This window comes from Heterodontus francisci, chromosome 20 (genome assembly GCF_036365525.1).
Source record: "Heterodontus francisci isolate sHetFra1 chromosome 20, sHetFra1.hap1, whole genome shotgun sequence".
NCBI lineage: Eukaryota > Metazoa > Chordata > Chondrichthyes > Heterodontiformes > Heterodontidae > Heterodontus > Heterodontus francisci.
In genome coordinates this window covers 38,037,409-38,063,062 of record NC_090390.1, presented here as the reverse complement: position 1 = coordinate 38,063,062, position 25,654 = coordinate 38,037,409, and the positions used below count along the sequence as shown (strand labels likewise).

At 43.1% G+C, this 25,654-nt stretch overlaps 1 protein-coding gene across 1 annotated transcript in view; it reads right to left on the bottom strand.

Annotated features, from left to right (window-relative positions):
* The window catches only part of LOC137380583 (myoferlin-like), a 270,863-nt gene that overhangs the window by 1,794 nt on the left and 243,415 nt on the right, over nt 1-25,654 (bottom strand). The window contains exons 54-55 of the mRNA XM_068052623.1: nt 22,655-22,764; nt 18,806-18,953 (exon numbers count right to left, since the gene is read on the bottom strand). Coding sequence (XP_067908724.1) covers nt 18,806-18,953; nt 22,655-22,764 — 258 coding nt within the window. The remainder of the gene's footprint in view (nt 1-18,805; nt 18,954-22,654; nt 22,765-25,654) is intronic.

Genomic DNA, 25,654 nt, shown 5'->3' with positions numbered 1-25,654 from the left:
TAACTTTTCTGCAGCTTTTGGCATGTTGGAATACACCCTCCTCCTCTTTGATCTTTTCATTGTCCAGTTCAATGGGACTTCCCTGACTTGGTTCTACTCTTACCTAGGCAAACATAGCCCAGGGATCTCCAGTATCACTTCTCTTCCCATCACCATATTGTTACCTCTGCAGTCACCCAAGGATCTATCATTGGATCCCTCCTCTTCCACAACTACATGCTCGTCATTGGCAATATCATGTGAAGATATGGCCAGGTTCTACATGCAACTGCCACCACCTCTCCCAATCCTTCCACTCTTTCAGTAATGATTGACTGCTAGTCAGATATCCACTTCTGGAGCAGCCTCAATTTCTTTAAGTTAAAAATTGAGAAGATTGATGCCATTGTCTTCGCACTCCACCACAAGCTCCTGGACCTTGCCACCATTTCCATCCTCTCAGGCCACAGCCTCAGCTGAAACACACTCTTCGCAATCGTGACAAGTTTCCATATCCTCTCCATTGCAAAGACCATCTGCATCCACCTCTAACATTGCATGTCACTGCCCCTGCATCAGCCCATGTACTGTCCAAACCCCAATTCATGCTTTTGTTACTATTCCAATGCTTTTCTGGCCAGTTACCCATCCTCCAATTTCAGCTTATCCAAAACTCTGCTGCTAGTATCCTATCCTGCACCAAGTCCATTCACTGACCTACATTGGTTCCCGATGTCCCAGATTTGAAATTCACAACTTAGTGTTTAACTCACTACACAGCCACCCTATTTCTGAAATCTAGAGCCTACAACCCTTAGAGAAATCTTCCTTCTAAATGTTGGGAAGACTGAAGCCATTGCCTTTGGTCCCCGCTACAAATGTTGCTCCCCAGCTGTTAACTCCATCCCTCTCTCGGGCTGTGAGGCCAAGTCAGACTGTTCACAATCCTGGTGTCCTATCTGACTCGGATGAGCTTCCAACCACATGTTCACACCATCACCCCTAATACCACTTCTGTATCACCTAACTCCACCCCTGCCTCAGCTCACCTACAGCTGAAACCCTCATCAATGCCTTTGTTACCTCTAGACTTGACTATTCTAATGCACTCCTGGATGGCCTCCCACATTCTACCCTCTGTAAACTTGAGGTCATCCAAAACCCTGCTGCCCATGTCCTTACTCACACAAAGTTCCACTCACCCATCACCCCTGTGCTCACTGACCTACACTGGCTCCCAGTTAAGCAACACCTCAATTTTAAAATTCCCATTCTGGTTTTCAAATCCCTCCATGACCTCACCCTTCCCTAGCTCTAATCTCCTCCAGCCCCACAACCCTCAGATATCTGCGCTCTGCATTCCTCTAATTCTTGAGCAATTGGTAGGTGTGCCTCAGTTGCCTGAGCCCCACGCCTTGGAATTACCTCCCTAAAGCTCTGCTTTTCTACCTTGCTTTCCTCTTTTATGATGCTCCTTAAAACCTGCCTCTGACAAAGCTTTTGACCATCTGCCCTAATATCTCCTGATGCAGCTTGGTGTCAGACTTTGTTTTATAATACTCCTGTGAAGCGCCTCAGAATGTTTTATTACGTTAACGGTGTTATATGAACATAAGTAGTTGTTTCTCCAACTCTAGCCATCTGTGCATCCCAAAATCTTTTCTTCCAAACATTAGCAGCTGTGCCTTTAGTTACCTTACCAAAATTCAGGATTTTGCTCTAAACCTTTCTGCATTCCCTTATCCCCATTCCCACCTTCAAGAACATAGCCACATTACGTCACATATTAGTTGGTATTGAAGAGTAAAGGCAGGAGCAACAAAGAAAGGCAAAGAAAGAAATATAGCATAAATTGATAAATTAGCAAGCACTGCCTTACATCAAATAAAGCTAAAATATAATAAATTGATACTTCAGGTTTTTCTCTGAAGATTCCTCCCCGCCTCCGATCACCATCTCCCATACTGATTCTACTAATTCTGAGGCCAGATTCTTCTATTCTACATTGATAAAGGATGAGGTCTGGATTCTTTCCCCTTCACCTGAACAGCATCCTAGTTCTGCACAGAGCTCTATCTAGTGGCCAGTATGAGAACTAGACTGACTTGTCCATAAACCAGACAGTTTGCATGTCAATCAAGGATGTGATTCAAACATATGATTGTCTATTATTTCTTCACTACTGGGTGAAGACCTATTCCTCCAAACAAAAATCTCAAAGAAACCAAAATTATTTGCTACCTCACAAGAACAATCATTTGTGAAAAATAAATGCTTTGAATGCCATCCTAATAGCTCAGCAAATTTCTTTACTCAATGAATTACTGAGTTGTACAGACCAAGAGGGTCTCAGTGACTGAGAAGCCTTGCTCTCCTTAAGACCTACCTCTAACCAAACCTTCAGTCACCAATTTAAACATTTTGAGACTCCGGTGTCACATTTTGCTTGATAATGCTCCTTTCAAGCAGCTTTGGATGCTTTACTATGTTAAAGGTGCTACATAAATGCAAGTTGTTGTTTCAGGGAAATGTGCGATTACAGCTGGAAAGCATGTTGGTGTAAAAATTGGTTAAGGTTTAATACCACCTGGGTTGAACAGCCTCCCAACATAGCACCTACTTTCACACATGAAAAGCAACCAGATGGGTGAAGCTGTATCTACATGAATTGGCATCTTAAGGGGCAGAGAGGAGAAAATTGACCTGGAATCAAATACAATCAAAAATGCATCAAATTAAGCACCTCCATTTGCTGATAGGCATTAAAAATATTCTTGGATCAGGGGCTGGATTTCCACACGTTTCAAGGATAGGCTTAAATGGAGAGGAACTCAGATTTAAATTAAATCAATTTAACTGGAAGTGTTGAATTAGTGTCTTGCGATACAGGATAGATTTTCCACTCTACTGACTTTGACCTCAAATCACATTGCAGTGCCAAGTACAGGCTGAGCATCCCTACAAGATGAGAGGAAAAACACACTTGTTTGGGAGTCTTGACCAGGATTCTCATGTGATTCCTGGCAGCTGGCCAGGAACAGCACTGCCAGTCCTTAGGAGCACTCACTATTCCATAGACTGCTGAAGGTGTCTGGCCCAGAAGAAGCTAATGAAAGTGGAGTGTGGAAGGAAAGTTATACATTTTTCCTTTCAGGTTATGCTTCTATATCATGGCTGGATTTTAGAATATTATTCATTTAAGTTTTTAACAAAAAGCGAGGTCTTGCAATGTGCTATAGAGAGCACACTACCCCATTCAGCTCTTTTTTAAAAAAAAAGTCTTTTTGCACTGTATTTTGCCAAAGGTTATTTTTAGGTTTAAATTATCTTTTAAGATGTTAGAGGTTAAAAATGAAAAATAATCAATCTTTCCTAAAGTTTTTCTGCTTCAAGGACCTGCTGTGTCATTTTCAGAAATGGGAGCTTTACCTAATTCTCCATCTGTTCAGGAGCTGAAGAAATTCCCTAACCTGGTATTAGCTCTCAGCTCATCTGCTCAGCAGTGATGTTTCCTCCACCAACCACCCCACCCCCCAACCAAGAGATCAAAGCAGCCACAGTGGATGTATTCTCTAACTGAGACAGCTGTGAAAGTCTACAAAGACAGGTACTGCTGAGCCCACACTCTTGCACCAAAAGACACTAGAGGGGGAGTGAACGTTGTCTAGCAGCATGCATGTCTTGACAACATAACTTGCCAAATAATATTTAGATCCTTGGATTGGCTGAGTGGTTGGAAGGATCCAAAATGGAATATTTTAAATAAAAGTCCTTAAGGATTTGCTGGAAGTTGGGGCTCACAATTTAGAACCAATAAAAAAATTACAGCACAGAAGGCAGCCATTCAGCCCATCATGTCTGCACCAGCCAAAAAACTAGCCACCCCATTTAATCCCACCTTCCAGCACATGGTCTGAAGCCTTGCAGGTTACAGCTATTCAGATGCACATCCTTTTATTTTTATTTAAAAATACCTTTTATAAGAGTTGAGAGTTTCTGCCTCCACCACCATTCCTGGCAGTGAATTCCAGAGCGGGGGAGTTTGACTGGATAGCTCAGTGGGGTGCCGGCATGAACTCAATGGGCCAAATGGACTCCTGTGCTGTATAGGACTATGACTCTTGGGTGAAAAAGGTTTTCCTCATGTCCCTTCTAATCCTTCAACCAATCACCTTAAATCTGTGTCTCCCGGTAATTGACCTCTCCACTAAGGGAAACAGGTCCTTCCTGTCTACTCTATCTAGACCCCTCATAATTTTGTACACCTCAAGTCACCCCTCAGCCTCCTCAGTTCTAAGAAAAACAACCCTAGCCCATCCAATCTTTCCTCATAACTGCAATCTTCAAGCCCTGGCAACATTCTTGTAAATCTCCTCTGCACTTTCTCCAAAGCAATTATGTCCTTTCTGTAATGTGCTGACCAGAACTGTATGCAATACTCCAACTGTGGCCTAACCAACGTTTTACACAGTTCCAGCATTACATCCCTGCTTTTGAATTCTATACCTCAGCCAATAAAGGAAAGCATTCCATATGCCTTCTTCACCACTCTATGTACCTGTCCTGCCACCATCAGGGACCTGTGGACATGAACTCCAAGGTCTCTCACTTCTTCTACCCCTCTCAATATCCTCCCGTTTATTGTGTATTCCCTGGCTTTGTTTGCCCTCCCCAAATGCAATACCTCACACTTCTCTGGATTATATTTCATTTGGCACTTTTCCGCCCATTCAACCAAACCATTGATATCATTCTGGAGTCTACAGCTATCCTCTTCACTATCAACTACATGGCCAATATTTGTGTCATCAGCAAATTTTCCAATCATGCCTCCCACATTTAAGTGCAAATCATTAATATATACTACAAACAGCAAGGGATCAAACACTGAGCCCCGTGGAACACCACTGGAAACCGCTTTCCAGTCACAAAAACATCTGTCAATTACTACCCTTTGTTTCGTGTCACTGAGCCAATTTTGGATCCAACCTGCCACTTTCCCCTGTATCCCATGAGCTTTCACTATTCTGACCAGTCTACCATGTGGGACCTCGTGCCTTACTAAAATCCATGTAGACCACATCCACTGCACTACCTTCATCAATCCTCCTGGTTACTTCCTCAAATCAGGTTATTAAAACATGACCTTCCCTTAACAAATCCATGCTGACTATCCCCGATTAATCTGTGCCTTTCTAAATGGCAGTTTATCCTGTGTCTCAGAATTGATTCTAATAATTTACCCACCACCGAGGACAGACTGACTGGCCTGTAATTATTTGGCCTACCCCTTTTTAAACAATGGTATAACGTTTTCAGACCTCCAGTCCTCTGGCACCATGCCCGCATCCAGTGAGGATTTGAAGATGATCCTCAGTGCATCCACGATTTCCTCCCTGGCTTCCTTCAACAACCTGGGATGCAATTCATCGGCCCTGGCAATTTATTCACTTTCAAGGATGTCAGACCCTCTAGTACTTCCTCTCTCATTATGCTTAGCGTATCTTTTTTTTTTACACTCCTCCTCTTTTACTATAAAGTCTGCATCATCCCTCTCCCTTGTGAAGACAGAGACAAAAAACTCATTAAGAACCCTGCCCACATCTTCTGCATCCACGCATACATTACCGCAGACTAAATCTAGAATTGCGCCCCCTCTCGTTGAGCTTGTTACGTACTGGCTAAAAAAGTTCGCTTGAATGCAGTTCAATAATTTTGTGCTCTTCACATTGTTTGCATCCCAGTTGATATTAGGGTAGTTGAAATCCCCAACTATTATTGCCCTATAGTTTTTGCAGTCAGAAATTAATCTACATATTTGTTCTTCCATCTCCCTCTAACTATTTGGGGGTCTATAGGACACTCATTTATTTTGACAAACCCCATTGTACACCAACTCCTTGATCTACACCCTCCTAGGGCTGTTGCATTTTACCACATCATACTAAAGTAGTGCTGTAACAGGCCTGCTCAATTTGAAGTGGAAGATCATTTACAGTTTATTGCTGCAAATTTAACATTTTGAAACAAGCCCTCCAAGAGAATGGCATGCTAAGCACTACTTTATCCCAAGTTTACACATGCATCAACCTGATTCCTTTTTCCTTTTCCTCATTTGATGCATCAAAACTTGCCAAAGGCAGAGAGAATTAGACATCCTTTTGACCTTGAAGTACAGTATCTGATAGTATGAGCATGAAGATAAACTGGGATGCATTCCAGCTTTCTGAAAGCAACAAAGTGGTTATTTAATTCTTATGGTGAAGTTTGAGGAATGGTTAGTCTCATATTGATGAAAATAATGATTTTTGTCAGTTTTATTCTGATCTACAGTCAGAATTGCTGCTGAGACAATCTGGAGTAATCGATCTGATCTTTCCTAAGCACCATGAGGTTGAGGAAAATGGAGCGGGCCCAAGGAGGGTGAAAAGGTGGCTATCCTGGATGAGGATGAGAACTATTGACCTTGGAGGAGTTGTGCTATGCTTTTAACATTCATATAGCTCCTTTTAGGTTGCGAGGACCCCCTGTACATAGAGCTTCCATAGAAATAGGTGCCTCTGGCACCAAATCACTAACTCTCTCTCAATTCCCAATGTTTGGCAAGATACACCTATCTGCTTTGTCCAAGAATGTGCCTCCAACAAACCAATCTTTAATTGTTATTCAAATATATCCCCCGATGTAGAGTTCACAGTCTGAGTAGACTCATTGGTCCACATTAACTCAACAAAATGGATCAGTGGAACACATTCATATAATAATGCTGCCGATGTGGCAGGTGGCAGATGCCAGCCTGATCCTCTCCCTTGATACCACAAAGAATTTTGACCAAATCAAGTGAATTTTATAAGAGTTGTTACAGACCATGAGGTTTGGAAAAACCTTTACTCAGTGCATCTCATTATTTTGCTTGCACTCTCAGTCTTCAGTGATCACTAATGGGATTGTCTCTCCCTATTAAATAATGGTATTTGGTCATTCCTTCCCATTCTATGCTGGCTATTAAGCTCGTAGCACCAAGTGTACATCCTTCCCCTGATATCGAACAGATTCAAGTGGCGGATGGGGATGTCACATACAATGCAGTTATTATACTAATTGGCCGCAGATCTTCCATTCCTCCTTGCTTTCTGAAGTGCATTCAGTAGTACAGTCTGGGAATAAATATTGTAAGTCAGATGACTTTGACCAGTTTCTACTGGCTTATGAACTTTTCATTTTGTTGGGGTTCCTGCAATTTGGGTGCAGATTGCTCCTGATTTGTACCACCTTTATTGGATTAACTACCTTTAAAATCTGGGACTTGTGGCAGAATCACCATTTTTATAATCAATGTTCTGTCAAGGTTGCTTGATTCAGTTCAAATGCTCCCAGTATATACACACTGCCAGGTAAGGAGATATAAAACTTTTAACAGGACAAGCATCAAGGTGAAGCTGCTGTGACCCAATGGCTATCCTGTCGAAATGCTGTTTTACTTTCTGGGCTACACAGCTTCGTGACTATAGATTACGACTGGAGTAGGGATTCTCATCCCATTATCCCTCTCATTCATTTAAAACTCATTCAGATGCCACGTATCATGCTAATTGTCTTGTGGATCTGGTCAGGTTTTGGTCATTTTCATATTCTATTCCCTGTTCCCCAGTATGGGATGATCCACAAATAGGTGGATTCCATAGATGGCACAAGTCAGGATTCTTGTGCCTTTCCCATTGGGTAGGCAGTGAATCAGTATGATTTTTTACCTCTGCAGCAAAAATTCACACTTAGAAAGTGACTCTTCTTTATGAATCTCTAATATTCCTGAAATTATTTGTAAAATTTCTCAGTGAGACACAGCCTTGGGCCCCTTTCTGGTTAGTTTGGAAGCAGCAGCTAAACTCATTTTACAGTTCTGCTCATTTCTATGGACAAAGTAAAGTAGTTTCAGTTGAGACACATGGCTGGCCGATGTAAATCTACGTCTAGTAGACTGTTCTGTGGACAGTCCTCAGGCTCACAGCCAGCAATCGCTTGAGTGGAACAATTAACATTTTTATGTTAACCATGCCACTTGACCGTACTACTAGTACCCAAGATCGCAGTACTGTGAGGCAAGGGTCATGGAGGAATCAGCACCCACTAAGACATACTGCGGAACTGCTCGAGGTTAGAGTTTTAGATTATGATAAAATAGGAGGCCTTTCCACTTTACAACTGTTAAAGTCGCCTTGGACCCCAGCAACAGCAGTCTCAACTTTTTGGCAGCTTGTCACCATCTTCCAACTCTAGTACCAGGTGGACTGGCCCTCTGATCTGCCTGGTCTGGAATATTATGAGCAATAGCTCATTTTGTGAACAATACAAAGGTTTATCTTTATTAAAAGGTGTGGCTCCTTTTTAGAAATTTTTTGTTAGCTGCTTAGATACTGCAGTGTGCTCAGACATCCTATAACCACACTGGGTTAGCTTTATTTAGATGGAACACAAGAGAATTTTCTTTATTCAGATTGCTCTCTGAACAAGTTTCTCCCCCATTGTCTACACTCTTATTCATAGTTCATACAGAAGGCACGGCTCACTCTGGCTTTATCCACGATATAGCCTGGATTATCTGGTATTTACATCATCTAGAATCCAGGAAAGCACAGGATCTGGCCATCCTTTATTTTTTATTTTTATTTAGAGATACAGCACTGAAACAGGCCCTTCGGCCCACCGAGTCTGTGCCGACCAACAACCACCCATTTATACTAACCCTACAATAATCCCACATTCCCTACCTACACTAGGGGCAATTTATAATGGTTAATTTACCTATCACCTGCAAGTCTTTTGGCTGTGGGAGGAAACCGGAGCACCCGGCGAAAACCCACGCAGAACTTGCAAACTCCACACAGGCAGTACCCAGAATTGAACACGGGTCCCTGGAGTTGTGAGGCTGCAGTGCTAACCACTGCGCCACTGTGCCGCCCTAGTGGTAACTATTCTCAGTTTGAGACTCTACTTGATAAAGGGTACTTGGTGCAACTCTTGCTCAGATTTCAGACTTTAGAGGAAGAGGAGGAGAAAATAAAAACACAAGTCTACTTAATTTTGAGTTATTCTGTTCACTTCCTAGCCATGGCACCTTCCCCACACAAGGGCCCAACAGGCCTGACTGTAGGCAGTGCTATTCCCCAGTCAGCCCACCAGGTGGCATTCTTGAGTGGTGCGAAAGGGCCTCCCCCTTCTGTGAAGGGCTGAGGGAGTCGAGCACACTTGGACTTCAGGAGAAGCCAGAGTGCAAATCCCAGGTTACCAGTAACCACCATTACTGCATAAAAAGTGAATGGTGCCATGACATTTATCTTGCACGTTTTCAAAATTAGCCAACATACCACAAATCATGTAACTTATTTTAGTCTTAGAGAAATTTATCTTTACCTGAATCTGAATGACTGGCTACATTAACCAGCTAAACAATCTTGATGAACAACTAATGGTTTAATTTAAAAGAGCAGCATCTTGTTATTTTATCTGCTTATAAGAAACTCACTAAATTTATGCCAACAGCCAATCTGAGTTTCAACTTGCTCAAGAGCCACTGAAACCTTGCACCATGAAACCACTCTTGTCCCAATATCAGAGCTAGTGAAAATGTCATTACAAAGGGCCCTGAATTCAGACTAGAAGATAAATGAAGCACCAGCTCTGATTTCAAATAAGGAAGGAAGGTGGGCTGCAAGTGGCCTGCATTACAGCACTGAAATACAAGGTTAGTTTTGACGAACTACAGAATTTCAATTTCTTAATTCAGATTAAGTTGCATGCTCAAATACTGTATTCAAATAGATGTGCAATAGTGTACAAGGTCACACAAATTGTATTAAGAAATTAATATAATGCTTGTTTGGATGAATATTATTTTCTCCTGAATTAATATACTTTCCAACACAAAACCAGATAAGTAAGAGAGCTACTTTGTTGTCTCCTCAATTGCTGGTGAGGTGTATAAAGAGGGCGCAAGAAAACCCACACGCCAATTTTTCCTTAACCTCTTGGTAGCAAGGTACCTGGCCACTGCCTGCCAACTTCATATGGCCGACATCAGGAGAAGTGAATGCGTGCTCCCATGGCCAAGGGGCGCCACTGGCTGTGTTTTTCGTAATATTCATTCAGGAGATGTGGGCATTGCTGGCTAGGCCAGCATTTATTGGCCATCCCGAATTGCCCTTAAGGTGGTGATGGTGAGCTGCCTTCTTGAACCGCTACAGTCCTTGGGGCGTAGGTACACCAACAGTGCTGTTAGGAAGGGAGTTCCAGGATCTTGACCCAGTGACAGTGAAGAAACCACAATATTGTTCTAAGTCAGGATAGTGTGTGGCTTGGAGGGAAACTTGCAGGTGGTGGTGTTCCCATGCATCTGCTGCCCTTGTCCTTCTAGGTGGTAGAGGTCGCGGGCTTGGAAGGTGCTGTCGAAGGAACCTTGCTGCAGTGCATCTTGTAAATGGTACATACTGCTACAATTGTGCACCGGTGGTGGAGGGAGTGAATGTTGAAGGTGGTGGATGGGGTACCAATCAAGCAGACTGCTTTGTCCTGGATGGTGTCGAGTTTCTTGAGTGTTGTTGGAGCTGCACCCATCCAGGCAAGTGGAGAGTATTCAATCACACTCCTGACTTGTGCCTTGTAGATGGTGGACAGGCTTTGGGGAGTCAAGAGGTGAGTTACTCACTGCAGAATTCCCAGCCTCTGACCTGCTCTTGTAGCCACAGCATTTATGTGGCTGGTCCAGTTCAGTTTTTGGTCAATGGTGACCCTCTGGATGTTGATGGTGGGCAATTCAGCGATGGTAATGCCATTGAACGTCAAGGGGAGATGGTTAGATTCTCTCGTTTGAGATGGTCATTGCCCAGCACTTGTGTGGCGCGAATGTTGCTTGCCACATATCAGCCCAAGCCTGGATGTTGTCCAGGTCTTGCTGCATATGGACATGGGCTGCTTCAGTATCTGAGGAATCGCGAACGGTGCTGAACACTCTGAAATCATCAGCAAACATCCCCACTTCTGCCCTTATGATGGAGGAAAGGTCATTGATGAAGTAGCTGAAAGTGGTTGGGCCTAGGACACTACCCTGAGGAACTCCTGCAGTACTCTTGCAGTGATGTTCTGGGACTGAGATGATTGACCTCCAACAACCGCAACCATCTTCCTTTGTACTAGTATGACTCAACCAGCAGAAAGATTTCCCCCGATTCCCATTGACCCCAGTTTGTTAGGGCTCCTTGATGCCATACTCGGTCAAATTCACTAGATTGATTCCAGAGATGAGGGGTTTGCCTTGAGAGATTGAGCAGTTTCGACCTTTACTCTCGACAGTTTAGAAGAATGAGAGGAGATCTAATTGAGGTATACAAGATGGTTAAGGGGATTGACAAAGTAGACAGAGAGGATGTTTCCTCTGGTGGGGCAATCTAGAACAAGAGGTCATAGTTCTGGGATAAGGGGTAGCAGATTTAAAACAGAGATGAGGAGAAATGACTTCTCTCAAAGGGTCGTGAGTCTGTAGAATTCACTATCCCAGAATGCGGTTGATGCTGGCACATTGAGTAAATTTGAGGAGATAGACAGACTTTTAATTAATAAAGGGTTGAAGGGTTATGGAGTACGGGCAGTAAAGTGGAGTTGAGGCTGAGAATAGATCAGCCATGATTGTATTGAATGGCAGAGCAGGCTCAAGGGGCTGAATTGCCTACTCCTGCTCCTAGTTCTCATGTTCTTTTATGTTCTAAATGCTGCCTTGATGTCAAGGGCAGTCATTCTCACCTCACCTCTGGAGTTCAGCTCTTTCATCCATGTTTGGACGAAGGCTATAATGAGGTCAGGAGCTGAGTGGCCCTGACAGAACCCAAACTGAGCGTAAGCGAGCAGGTTATTGCTGAGCAAGTGCTGCTTGATAGCGCTTCTGTCAACCCCTTGATCACTTTGGTGATGATCGGGAACAGACTAATAGGGCGGTAATTGGCTGGGTTGGATTGCCCTGCTTTTTGTGCACAAGACATACGTGGGCAATTTTCCACATGGCCGGGTAGATGCCAGTGTTGTAGCTGTACTGGAACAGCTTTGCTCGGGGTGCGGAATGTTGTCAGGGCTCATAGCCTTTGCAGTATCCAGTGCCTTCAGGCATTTGATATCATGTGGACTGAATCAGATTGGCTGAAGACTGGCATCTGTGATGCTGGGGACCTCAGGAGGAGGCTGAGATGGATCATCCACTCGGCACTTCTGGCTGAAGGTGGATGCAAATGCTGATGTGCTGGGCTCCCCCATCACAGAGAATGGGGAGGTTTGTGGAGCCTCTTCCTCCTGTCAGTTGTTTAATTGTCCACCACTCACAACTGGATGAGGCAGGATTGCAAAGCTTAGATCAGATCCGTTGGTTGTGGGATCGCTTAGCCCATCTATCACATGCTGCTTCTGCTGTTTGGTACGCAAGTAGCCCTGTGTTGTAGCTTCACCAGGCTGAAACCTCATTCTTCAGTATGCCTGGTGCTGCTCCTGGCATGCCCTCCTGCATGCTTCATTGAACCAGGGTTGGTCCCCCGTCTTGCCGGTAATGGTAGAGTGGGGGATATAGAATCATAGAACCATAGAAAAAAGTACAGCACAGAAGGAGGAGACCATTCAGCCCATTGTGTCTGCGTCGGCCGAATAAACTATCCCCCCAAACTAATCCCACCTTCCAGCAGCTGGTCCACAGCCCCAATAGGTTACAGCACCTCAGGTACATGTCCCAGTACCTTTTAAAAGAATTGAGGGTCTCTGCCTCCACCACCATTCCTGGCAGCGAATTCCAGACACCCACCACTCTCTGGGTGAAAAAGGTTCCCCTCATGTCCCTTCTAATCCTTCTACCAATCACCTTAAGTCTGTGTCCCCTGGTAACTGACTGCCCCGCCAGGGGAAACAGGTCCTTCCTGTCCACTTTATCTAGGCCCCTCATAATTTTGTACACCTCAATCAAGTCACCCCTCAGCCTCCTCAGTTCAAGGGAAAACAACCCTAGTTGATCCAATCTTTCTTCATAGCTGCAATCTTCAAGCCCTGGCAACATTCTTGTAAATCTCCTCTGTACTCTCACCAGAGCAATTTTGTCCTTTCTGTAAGGTGGTGACCAGAACTGCACGCCATACTCCAGGTGTGGCCTAACCAACGCTCTATGCAGTTCCAGCATCATATCCCTGCTTTTGTACTCTATACCTCGGCCAATAAAGGAAAGCAATCAATGTGCCTTCTTCACCGCTCTATCCACCTGTCCTGCCGCCTTTAGGGACCTGTGGACATGCACTCCAAGGTCTCTCACTTCTTCTACCCCTCTTAATATCCTCCCATTTATTGTATATTCCCTCACTTTTTTTGCCCTCCCCAAATGCAATACCTCTCACTTTTCTGGATTGAATTTCACTTGCCACTTTTCCACGCACTCAACCAAACCATTTATATAATTCTGGAGTCCATGGCTTTCCTCCTCACTATTAACTACATAGATAATTTTTGTGTCATCAGCATACTTCCCAATCATGCCTCCCACATCTAAGTCCAAATCATTAATATATACCACAAACAGCAAGGGACCCAACACTGAGCCCTGTGGAATGCCACTGGAAACAGTTTTCCATTCACAAAAACATCCGTCGACTACAACCCTTTGTTTCCTGTCACTGAGCCAATTCTGGACCCAACGTGCCACATTCCCCTGTATCCCATGGGCTTTCATTTTACTGACCAGTCTGCCCTGTGGGACTTTGTCAAATGCCTTACTAAAATCCATGTAGACCACATCCATTGCACTACCCTCATCAATGATCCTTGTCACTTCCTCCAAAAACTCAATCAAGTTAGTCAGACATGACCTCCCCTAACAAATCCATGCTGACTTTCCCTGATGATCCATGCCTTTCTAAGTGAGTTTATCCTGTGTCTCAGAACAGATTTTAACAATTATGAGGGGCATTGATAGGTTAGATAGGAAGAGACTTTTTCCCTTAACGGAGGTGTCAATAACCAGGGGGCATAGATTTGAGGTAAGGGGCAGGAGGTTTAGAGGGGATTTGAGGAAAAAAATTTCACCCAAAGGGTGGTTGGAATCTGGAACAGACTGCCTGAAGGGGTGGTAGGGGCAGGAACCCTCAACATTTAAGAAGTATTTAGATGAGCACTTGAAACGTCATTGCATACAAGACTACGGGCCAAGTGCTGGAAAATGGGATTAGAATAGTTAGGTGCTTGATGGCCGGCACAGACACAATGGGCCGAAGAGCCTGTTTCTGTGCTGTGTAACTCTATGACTCTAATTTACCCACCACCCAGGTCAGACTGACTGGCCTATACTCAGCTGGCTTATCCCTCGCACCCTTTTTAAACAATGGTACAATGTTCGCAGAACTCCAATCATCTGGTACCTCGCCTGTATCTAGTGAGGATTTGACGATGCTCCTCAGCGCATCCGCTATTTCCTCCCTGGCTTCCTTTAACCTAGGATGTCAGACCCTCAAGCACTTCCTCTCTCATTATGCTTATCGTATCTAATATTTCAAACTCCTCCTCTTTAACTACAATGTCTGCATCAACTCTCTCCTTTGTGAAGACAGAGACTCATTGTGAACCCTGCCCACATCTTCTGCATCCACGCACAAGTTCCCCTGAACAGCTCTGATAGGCCCTACCCTTTCCTTAGTTACCCTCTTGCTCTTAATATACTGAGAAAACATCTTTGGGTTGTCCTTAATTTTACCTGCCAATAATTTTTCTTGTCCTCGCCTTGCTTTTCTAATTTCATTTTAGACTTCACCCCTGCACTTTCTATATTCCTAGAAACACAGAAACAAAGAAAATAGGAGCAGGAGTAGGCCAGTTGGCCCTTCGGGCCTGCTCCGCCATTCAAAAAAGATCACGGCTGATAGTCTAATACAGTACCCTGTTCCCGCTTTCTCCCCATTTCCCTTGACCCCTTTGGCATTAAGAAATATACCTATCTTGTTCCTGAATATATTTCTAGGCTTTCTAAAGTATTAAGATATTTGTGATAGCCATAAGCTTTATTTTTTTTTTTGCTTTAACTTGCCCTGTAAGCTTCTAGATAACCAGGGGACTCTAGATTTGGCAGTACCACCCTTAATCTTTCAGGGAACATGCCCACACTGTGCCCATACTATCTTGTTCTTGAATGCCTCCCACTGGTTTGCCACTGATTTTCCTTCAAGTAGCTGTATCCAGTCCACTTTCGCCAGGTCACCTCAGTTTCATAAAATTTGCCTACCCCCAATTTAGAACCTTTGCTCCTGTTTTATCTTTGTTCTTTTCCATGATTATGCGAAAACTAACTGCATTACGGTCATCTCCAAAACGGTCACCCACTGGCCCAGCTTCATTACCGAAAGCCCCCTCTTGTTGGACTGGTTACGCGCTGGCTAAAAAAGTTCTCTAGAACACAGTTCAAGAATTTTGTCCCCTCTGTGCCTGTCACACTGTTTGTATCCCAATTGATATTGGGGTAGTTGAAATCCCCAACTATTATGGCCCTAAAGTTTTTGCACTCAGAAATCTGCCTACATATTTGTTCTTCAATCCCCCTCACTATTTGGGTGTCTATAGTACACTCCCAGTAATGTAGCTGCCCCCTTTTATTTGAGCTCCACCCAAATGGCCTCTTTTGAGGATTTATTTAGCGTATCATCTCTCCTCAAAGCTGTTATTGATTGCTTAACTAATGATGCTACATCCCCTCTTTTTTTTTTTTTAAATCTCCCTATCATGCCTGAAAACTCCATATCCAGGGATGTTGAGTTGCCATTCTTGCCCCTCTTTAAGCCAAGTTTCTGTTATAGCAATGATATCATGTTGCCATATGTCTATCTGTGCCCTCAACTCATTGGCTTTATTTACTATACTCCTTGCACTTAAATAAATACCCTTTAACACTGCCAAATTCCTGTACTGCACACTTTTTAACCATTGCTTCTTCTGCCTTTCAGTCACTCGCTAATTTTCTGCGTCTTATTCCTTGCCCAGAAATTGTCCAAGACAGCGCTCAGGTTCCCATCTCCCTGCCAATCTAGTTGAAACCATCCCCAACAGCACTAGCAAACCTTCCTGCAGGGATATTTGTCCCAGTCCTGTTCAGGTGCAGACCGTTGGGCTTGTCCAGATCCCACCTTCCCCAGAACTGGTCCCAATGCCCCAGAAATCTGATGCCCTCCTTCCTGTACTATCTTTTAGCCATGCATTCATCTGGTATGAATTATATTATATTCATTCATATGCCGGGCTACGAGTTTACAGATTGTGGTTGAATACAATTCTGCTGCTGCTGATAGCACACAGAGCCTCATGGATGCCCAGTTTTGAGTTGCTAGATCTGTTCGAAGTCTATCCCATTTAGCATGGTGGTAGAGCCATGCAACATGATGGGTACCCTCAGTGTGAAGACAGGACTTCGCGGTGGTGTGACCTTTCATCTAAAGATCTAGATCTCTAATTATTTTCTTTCCCACTGTTGCCTTGAAATTTAAAAACTCTATATCCAGGAAAGATAAACCCTAGAATTGCCTATTTTAGTCAGCTGCACATAGCATTGCAGATCAAAATTGAAGCATATCCAAGTTTGTAAATTAAATTGAGCTAAAGTGATTTAAAACAGTTATTTATATTAGCACGAGATCAAGCTTCGGGTTTTAAAAAGACAAACCTCTCTCAAATAAAAGTAGAAAAAAAAACTTGTGTTATAAACTTTACACATTACTATAAAGCGAATCAGAAACACTAACAGCAACACTGTGCTCCTGACAAAGAATCACAGAAAATGTCTTAATATTAATCAAAGGTGGCTGGAAAAACATGGATGAGAGTATGCCATCACAGACAAAAAGAGGATCCCCAAACAGCTATTAAAAAATCCAGCCCTCCTGATAATACAACAATGAAAGCCTCCAGACTCCATGGTCCTTAAATTTCACAGCTTTATCAGTCACTTAAAAAAAAAATCAGCCATGTTAAGGTCACAAGACTAAGGAGGGAGATGATGATGTAAAAACAGCACTGGAAAGTAAGGTCATGAGAAGGGGACTTGCCTTAACACAACATTGAGAGATCCAGCACTGCACAACTAACAGCTGCCTTGGTTTGCCATTCCTGTGCTAGCTCCACTAACTGTGATTTACTACTGTACCAGTTCTAGTGTTGACACCTTTATGTCCCTCCCTCCTATCCCAGCAGGCCTGGAGGCCATGATGAATGCTGCTGAACTTTTCCTCCTATCACCTTAAAAAGAACTTTCCCATAATCTTTTGTCTTCCATCAAAGCGGAAGACAGAAGGGTTTTTATTTAATTTTAAATTAACAGCCTTGTTGCTCTAACATGTAGCAATATACAGAATTTATTACACCAGTGAAATTCTTAAACTCCAATCTTTTTTTTCTACCCAATGAACTGAACATAGTCCAGAGTAAATCAATGTAATTGCAGCTCGTCCAGCATTATTGTAGCAATACTTTATACTACATGCCATTGGTAATTTGGTGTATTTAATTGAAAATGCTAAGATAATGGGGAACTTAGCTACTGACATTAACCCTTGTATTGCTGATGGTCCATGAATAGATTAAATGTAAAAGAGTCTCCACTTGACAATCAGTTAACTACATCCTAATTTATCCCAGCAATGAAAATACACAAACAAAAAAGTGTATACATGTTTCAGTTTTGTGGCTATATATATATTTTTATAAAACAACCAAAAGATAAAAGTGCTAAAAAGTTCACCCCTTCCCTTTTAAGATAGTTTAACAATTGCAGAAAAGCCCTGAATTCCCATTCAGAAGTCCCAAGCTCTAATTGCAGCCTCAAGTAGCATTACCACTCAGGCAGCCTCCAAGAGCAGGTTTCTATTTTAATGACTGGATCATAAAATAGATCTCAAGGACACATATCCTGTCTCACAAAGATTATTTGTTAGTCAATACACCATGTCAATGGAGGCTGAGAAACCCGCACTCTTCGTTAAAGGACAGCAGGAAAACAGGATGGCAAACAGTGGGGGAGGGAGTAAGAGTACAAGTGAATTACAACAAAAAGTTAACTCGTTCACTGCACTTTAATACTATTTCTGATTATGCACCAAAAATTACAAAAAAAACCTTGACAACTGTGTATGATGGAAGTGAACGAATTGAGACATTTTAAATTTTAAACAGCATGAGAGCTAATGTTGGAGAATCAGGAACTTAATTTTGTATAGGCCAGAACATTGTACACAGTAAGTGAGGAAGAGCAATTCAAAAGGTTTAATAGCAATCAACTTAAAGATTATAAAGCTATTAAATCAAAGCAATAAATTGATTAAATCACCAGCCTGTGCATTTCTCTTTGCTGTCAAATGTAACTCAAGCTCATCTCCTACTGTGCAACTACCTTCAAAAGCCATCTTCGACCTTTAAAGTTGGAGACAATTCTGTAAACGCAGTAACGTTAGTGTCAGAGATGCCAAGAGAAGCCCCTTTGAGAATTTCACTGAGTGCCTTCAAACTTAGTACTGAAAACAGCAAGCGTAAATAGCAGCCATTTGTAGCATTTGGAACGCACTCTGCACTTTAGGTTGGGCCTGAGCTGCATTTGACCAAATATTCACCATTAGACTCTATACAAGGAAAAGCAAAGGCCCAAATGTTACAAATCAGTGACGAACTGAGTTACAAGGAAACAAAGCATTAATACATAAGCTTATTTTATTTCATGAAAACAGTTTATTTATGTACTCTCACTTTGATAACAGCATTATTAAAAGCCACACCATGTACTTACCGGCAATGAATAAAAGAAGATCCCAAGGAACAGAACTACAAACAGCAGTATTATGATCCCAAGAAAGATCCATTTGAACCGGCGCCAGATGATGTATTTCATCGTCTTGCAAGGACTGGTGAACCACAGGAAAGACGTTTCTGGACGGCTGATTGTAAAGAATTAAATCCAGTTAACTTTCCTTTCTAATGGATAAAGTGCACACAGTTACATTAAACACTCATTTATAGGGTTGCAAAACCATTACTCAAGCAAACCACGGGCATGTTTAGTATCCCTTTTAGAAACCTTGGGAAGCGAGTTCCTTATCTAACCAATGACTGTGGATAAATGCATAATGTGGCACAATACTTAGCTATTGTCATGCCGAGAGTCTGGGTTTTGATTCCTGATACATGCAGAGTCACAGGTTAACCAGGCAGGATTGATGGTGCTACAACTAACTTCAGTGTCCCGAGTTGGGGTGGAGCAAAGTACCATGATTAAACAAGACTACTGAAAAACACCCCGCCAAGTTTACAATTAAAGAATGGCCACTGGAGTTGAAGTACCATGGAGCCACTGTCAGTTGAACAGTATTCCAAGGGAATCACAGCTTTCAGAGCTCAAAGACGAAGCCTCCTCTGCCTAAGAAGATAGACATTTAATGGCAGGAAATGATGGAAATTCTAAGCTCTACGTGGCGCAGGTCTGGCCCATACCCCACTCCTGCGCCGTGGCAGTCACCCGAGCCATTTTCCGCTTCGTCTGGGGATCTAAAATGGACCGGGTCCGGAGGGACACGATGTTCAAATCTCTGGACATGGGCGGGAAAAATGTACCCAACGTGGCCCTCATCCTGATGACCACCTTCGTGTGCGGCTGCATCAAGCTGTGTGTAGATCCCCAGTACGCAAACTCCAAGTGTCACTACGTGCTGAGGTTCTATCTGTCCCCGGTGTTGCGAAGGATGGGCCTGGTCACATTGCCGCGGAACGCACCATGCAGTTGGGCGGCGCCGTACCACCTATCCTTCGTGGAGCAGTTTCTGCGGAAAAACACCTTTGACCACCAGTCCATCAGGCAGTGGTCTGCACGGAATGTCCTCAAGGCCCTACGGGAAAAGGAAACGGTGGATCCTGTCGGATGGTTCCCCGAGCAGACCGTCAAAGTCATTTGGCGGAATGCCTCATCACCAGAACTTTCAAACAAGCACCAAGACGTAGCTTGGCTGGTGGTGAGAAGGGCCCTCCCCGTCAGATCCTTCATGCACACCCGAAGTCTCGCCCCCTCCGCACAATGCCCCCGCGTTGGCTGTGGTGGGGAAGAGACTGTCGCCCACCTCCTCCTGGAATGTGCCTTTGCAAAGCAGGTGTGGAAAGAGATGCAGTGGTTTTTGTCAAGGTTCATCCCAAGCAGCTCTGTAACACAGGAGTCTGTGCTCTACGGGCTGTTCCCAGGGACGCACACAGAGACAAACATCAACTGCTGCTGGAGGACTATCAATTCGGTGAAAGACGCCCTTTGGTCTGCCCGAAACTTGCTGGTCTTCCAGCGCAAAGAGTTGTCCACCACCGAATGTTGCAGACTAGCACATTCCAAGGTCCAGGACTACGTGCTGAGGGACGCACTAAAGCTTGGGGCAGCCGCAGCAAAGGCTCAATGGGGAAAGACCACAGTGTAAGGTTCCCCCACCAAGCTGGACTGAGGGGCTGGAACCATGGGAAACCCCTCGAACTGTATCGTTAATATTCTGAATTGCTGTAAATGTAAAACTGTAATTGACATGACAATTGTGAAACGGAAGGGTTGGGAAGAAACTCATGACATTATTGAAAGAAACTGATCTCTTTTGCAATGTTTGTATTTTTTCGTGCTGTTTGGAAACTGTTTGGCAATGTAATTTTTACAGATTTTTATGAATAAAGTATATTTTGGAAATAAAAAAAAAAAAAATGATGGAAATTCTAAGCAGGTCAGGCAGCATCTGTGGGGAGAGAAACAGAGTTAACATTTCGGCTTTGTCACCTTGACAGACCTGAAACGTTAACGGTTTCTCTTTCCACAGATGCTGCCTGACTTGCTATTTCCAGTATTTTCAGTTTTTCAAATTTTTAGCATCCACAGTATACTGCTTTTGTATTAGATATGTAATGGCATTGTACTTCCTCCTTATTGAGTGTGGCTTGTGTGTGGAGAGGTGGGAAAAAAAAGATAGCATTCAACCTAACCTATAGATAGGTGCAAATAACCACCATGGTTAAAAGTATTAGATTAGTTCTGTTGACAATTGAGCTTAACCTCATTCCAAGACTTCAGTGCACAATCTAAGCTGATTCTTGAGCACATCAGCAGGTGAAATGTCTTTAAGATGGGATGTTAAACTGAGGCCCCATCTGCCTGGATGTTAAAGATCCCATGGCAGTATCCTGACCATCATTCCTCCCTCAACCAACACCAACAAACTAATCACCTACTCATTCATTTCATTGATGCTTGTGGGATCTTGCTGAGCACCAAAAAATGCTGCATCAATTTCCCAGTTAATTGTCATTGCTGTTTAAAGTAATTTATTGTATATGGAGCACCATGGATCAGTCGAAACACCAACTTAATAAATGCAAATTTTCAAAAATGGTTCATGGAAGTAAAAGAAAATTTACAAAACTGGAGTGGGCATCATAAAAATGAGTGGATAGGAGAATCTTTAAACAAACAGATGTACTCAACACCAGATAGCAATGAGCATGAAATTGTGACTAGTTGCCAGAGGCTTTTAAACGTCTAGGCACTGAATTTCCTTTTCACGTTTTCTAAATGCATACCTGTTGCAGTATTTGCAAAATGTGGCTTTCGATAAATGTTCATTGCTGGTTTACATTCCCCCTTCAATTTTCTTTACCTTTCCTGAAGGATGCTGTGTCGTGAGTGGGGGCAAGTGTGGGGTGTGGGTTTGTATTTCTGAATAGCTGTAGCCCCCCCCGAAGTGCTTTTTTATGCATTAGCAGAGACACATGTTAGTAGGCTACTCAACGACTGACTGACAGTGTAACAGTCCAATCCTGCCCTCACCCAACAACCACACAGGTTATCCAGTGCCCTCTGCTGGAAAGGCTCATTAGGAGAGGGAACCCAGGCAGATTTCCACCTCCCTAACCCAGGGGTATCGAAGCTTTTGTCTTCACTGGCTTATTCTTGTTCCATGCTTAGCCCATTCTGCTATCAGGAGCTGAGCCTGCAGCCATCTTGCTTCTTCTCATATACACACACTGACTGCTGCAGGTGATAAAAGGACCAGACATGGTTGGAAGCTCACCCACACCTGGCCTCAGCTCATTATTTGTATTCTTGTATAATAAGATCCCAGAGGGAAGTCAACAGTTGTGGAAGTGTACCCTGACAGGAGTCCATACTTTCAGAAAGTTTTGGTGGGGGGTGGTGGGCGGGTGCAGGGGAAGAGAATGTAGATGAAGGTTAGAGATTGTAATATGCCAAAAACAAAATACTAAAAGTTAAATACCTGCTCCACTCAACTCCATGTGATCATGTTTCAAAGAATAAACTAACTGCTGAAATGTTATCTATTTTTGAACAGTTGAAAGAACATGACTCTCAAATGGACTCATCATAAAGTAAAATGAATAGGACACTTGAATGCAAGTCCTGACTGCATGAAATAAGAGGAGATAAAAAAATCTCTGCTTTGAAAGAATGGGTCAAACCCATCCATTCATTTCAAGTATAGCCTGTATTCAGTGTTCAAAACAAATGGACCCCTTTACTTTAAACTGTTAAACACTTATAGGGACCTGTTCTTTCAAATTGTAAGGCACAAATATATGAAAACAAATAGAGAAAAAAAAAGGTTACTTTGGAGGCTCCAGTTTTGGGTTTATGTTGGGTTCATCTCTGGCTTTGCCAGCAGGTTTCTGGTCAGCCTCTTGTTCAGTGAGAATCTCCAATGTCATTTCAACTTTACCCTGGATAACAAAAAGAACAAAAAACACTTTTAGCAAGTTGTCTCACCAGAATAGGCATTCACAGATAAGTGGTACGGTTACCTTAGAGTACAGGACTTCTAGGATTACCTCAACCTTTTAAAAGCAGTACACTGTGCAATCCTTTTTAGGCCAATAGCCTGATCTCAAAAGCTGACTAAAGCAGGTATGCGATCCATGAATTGGGGGCAGGGTTATTTTCGTGATATTCTCAATTAGTTAACCAAACAGTTGATCTAAAATGTTTGTCTGGTATTCAACCATTACTTCAAGAGTTAACAGAATGTCAGTGATGGCTTTTCTCTTTCAGTTTAAAATTCTTTCAACAAGGTGTCATTCCTTGGTTATGAGTGATGAACGGAGCTATTAAAAAGCTTAATGGCAATGCCAAACATATTACTGTGGTTTCTGGCTGTCGAATCATTAATCAGATTGCCTTTCATTTCCCTTGTACAGATTCAAGTTATTGTCTGTCATATTTTTCTGTAGGGAAGATGTGCAGTGAAAATTTAATATGTTGCTGTAAAGTACCTTTGATTCTGTACAAACATATACATGTTATATACAGATACAGTAAGAATGAGAGAGGCTTTACTATATTGCTGGCCCATTAAGTAAGTATTTGAAAAGTTAAAGTTTTCTCCTTCTTATGTATGTTGAACTGCTTTCTTTGCAGCACTTTAAAACAAAACGCAAGAGCTTCCGCTTTGCTGGGGAGGGGGGTGGTGGGCGTGCTTTTGGTGATCCTTTACAAATTGTGCTAGTTTTCAGAAGCTTTTTTTTTTGCTCAAGTTTCTACTCGAAAATAAAATCTTCTATGAACCAGCACGATAGAGTAGCGGATTAGAATGCAATTTAAAATATTCAGTGACGTGAGTGGTAACCTGCTGCAGTTTTATTAATACAGCTGAAAATGGGTTTTAAAATGGCATTTTAAATCAATGCCCAGTGAGTAACCCTATTTTAAATAACTGAAAATGACTAAAACTATACATAACCATTTATTGTTTGCATTGGCGTACAGTAAACTGGTTTCAGTAAATTAAAAAATTCTTCTAACTTTTAAAAACGTGCTGATCAGTGCCCCTGTGCCTTAAGAAAAACTGAGAAACTTGCAATTAAGATTAGCTCCATCTGAGGGCACAACCATTTTTGTGGGTGGGGTCTGCTTCTAGTGGGCATTTTTTTTTTAAACTAGTGCAATAGATCATGAAAACTGGAGTTGTGTTGGATGTAATTTGCATTTGAAATTCCTTGATCTTTTGTGCTGATTAGGCTGATTTTGGGCAAACTGTACTAAAAAAAAAACAGCGCAACTCGGCAGAAACTCCAGGCCAAGAATACTTGGATCCACCTTTTTCATAATACTTCAAAAAGCAGAGTCCACATCCATATTAACTGTCTCGGAATTCAACAAGTCACTTCTACATGAATAAGTCACACAAATCTCTACCATATCTGATGTATATGGATATACATAAATACATATATAGTATATACAGTTGTAAACATATTTAGTATACACACATGCGTATACATACATTTATAGTCACACTTAGGGGGAGGCAGTGGCGATGTGGTATTGTCACTGGACTAGTAACCCAGAGTATTGCTCTGGGGACATGGGTTCGAATCCCACCACAGCAGAAGGTGGAATTCGAATTCAATTAATCTGGAATTAAAAGCTAATCTAATGACGACCATGAAACCATTGTCGACTGTGGCAAAAACCCATCTGATTCATTAATGTCCTTTAGGGCATCTGCTGTCCTTACCTAGTCTGGCCTACATGTGACTCCAGACCCACAGCAATGTGGTTGACTCTTATATGCCCTCTGAAATGGCCTAGCAAACCACTTAGTTGTATCTAACCGCTGCAAAGTAAATAAAACAGAACGAAACCGGACGGACCACTTGGCATTGACCTAGGCACCGGAAACGACAACAGCAAACCCAGCCCTGTCGACCCTGCAAAGTCCTCCTTACTATCATCTGGGGGCTTGTGCCAAAGTTGGGAGAGCTGTCACACAGACTAGTCAAGCAACAGCCTGACATAGTCATACTCACAGAATCATACCTGACAGACAATGTCCCAGACACTGCCGTCACCATCCCCGGGTATGTCCCGTCTCACTGGCAGGACAGACCCAGCAGAGGTGGCAGCACAGTGGTATACAGTCGGGAAGGAATTGCCCTGGGAGTCCTCAAGATTAATTCCGGACCCATGAAGTCTCATGGCATCAGGTCAAACATGGGCAAGGAAACCTCCTGCTGATTACCACCTACCGCCCTCCCTCAGCTGATGATTCAGTACTCCTCCATGTTGAACACCACTTGGAAGAAGCACTGAGGGTGGCAAGAGCACAAAATGTACTCTGGGTGGGGGACTTCAATGTCCATCACCAAGAGTGGCTCGGTAGCACCACTACTGACCGAGCCCTAAAGGACATATCTGCCAGATTGGGTCTGCGGCAGGTGGTGGGGGAACCAACACGAGGGATAAACATACTTGACTTCATCCCCACCAATCCGCCTGTCGCAGATGTATCAGTCCATGGCAGTATTAGTAGGAGTGACTACAGTCCTAGTGGAGACAAAGTCCCGTCTTCACATTGAGGATACCGTCCATCGTGTTGTGTGGCACTACCCCATTCTAAATGGATAGATTTCGAACAGATCTAGCAATGCAAAACTGGGCATCCATGAAGCGCTGTAGGCCATCAGCAGCAGCAGAATTGTGCTCAACTACAATCTGTAACCTCATGGCCCGGCATATTCCCCACTCTACTATTACCATCAAGCCAGGAGACCAACCCTGGCTCAATGAAGAGTGCAGGAGGGCATGCCAGGAGCAGCATCAGGAATACCTCAA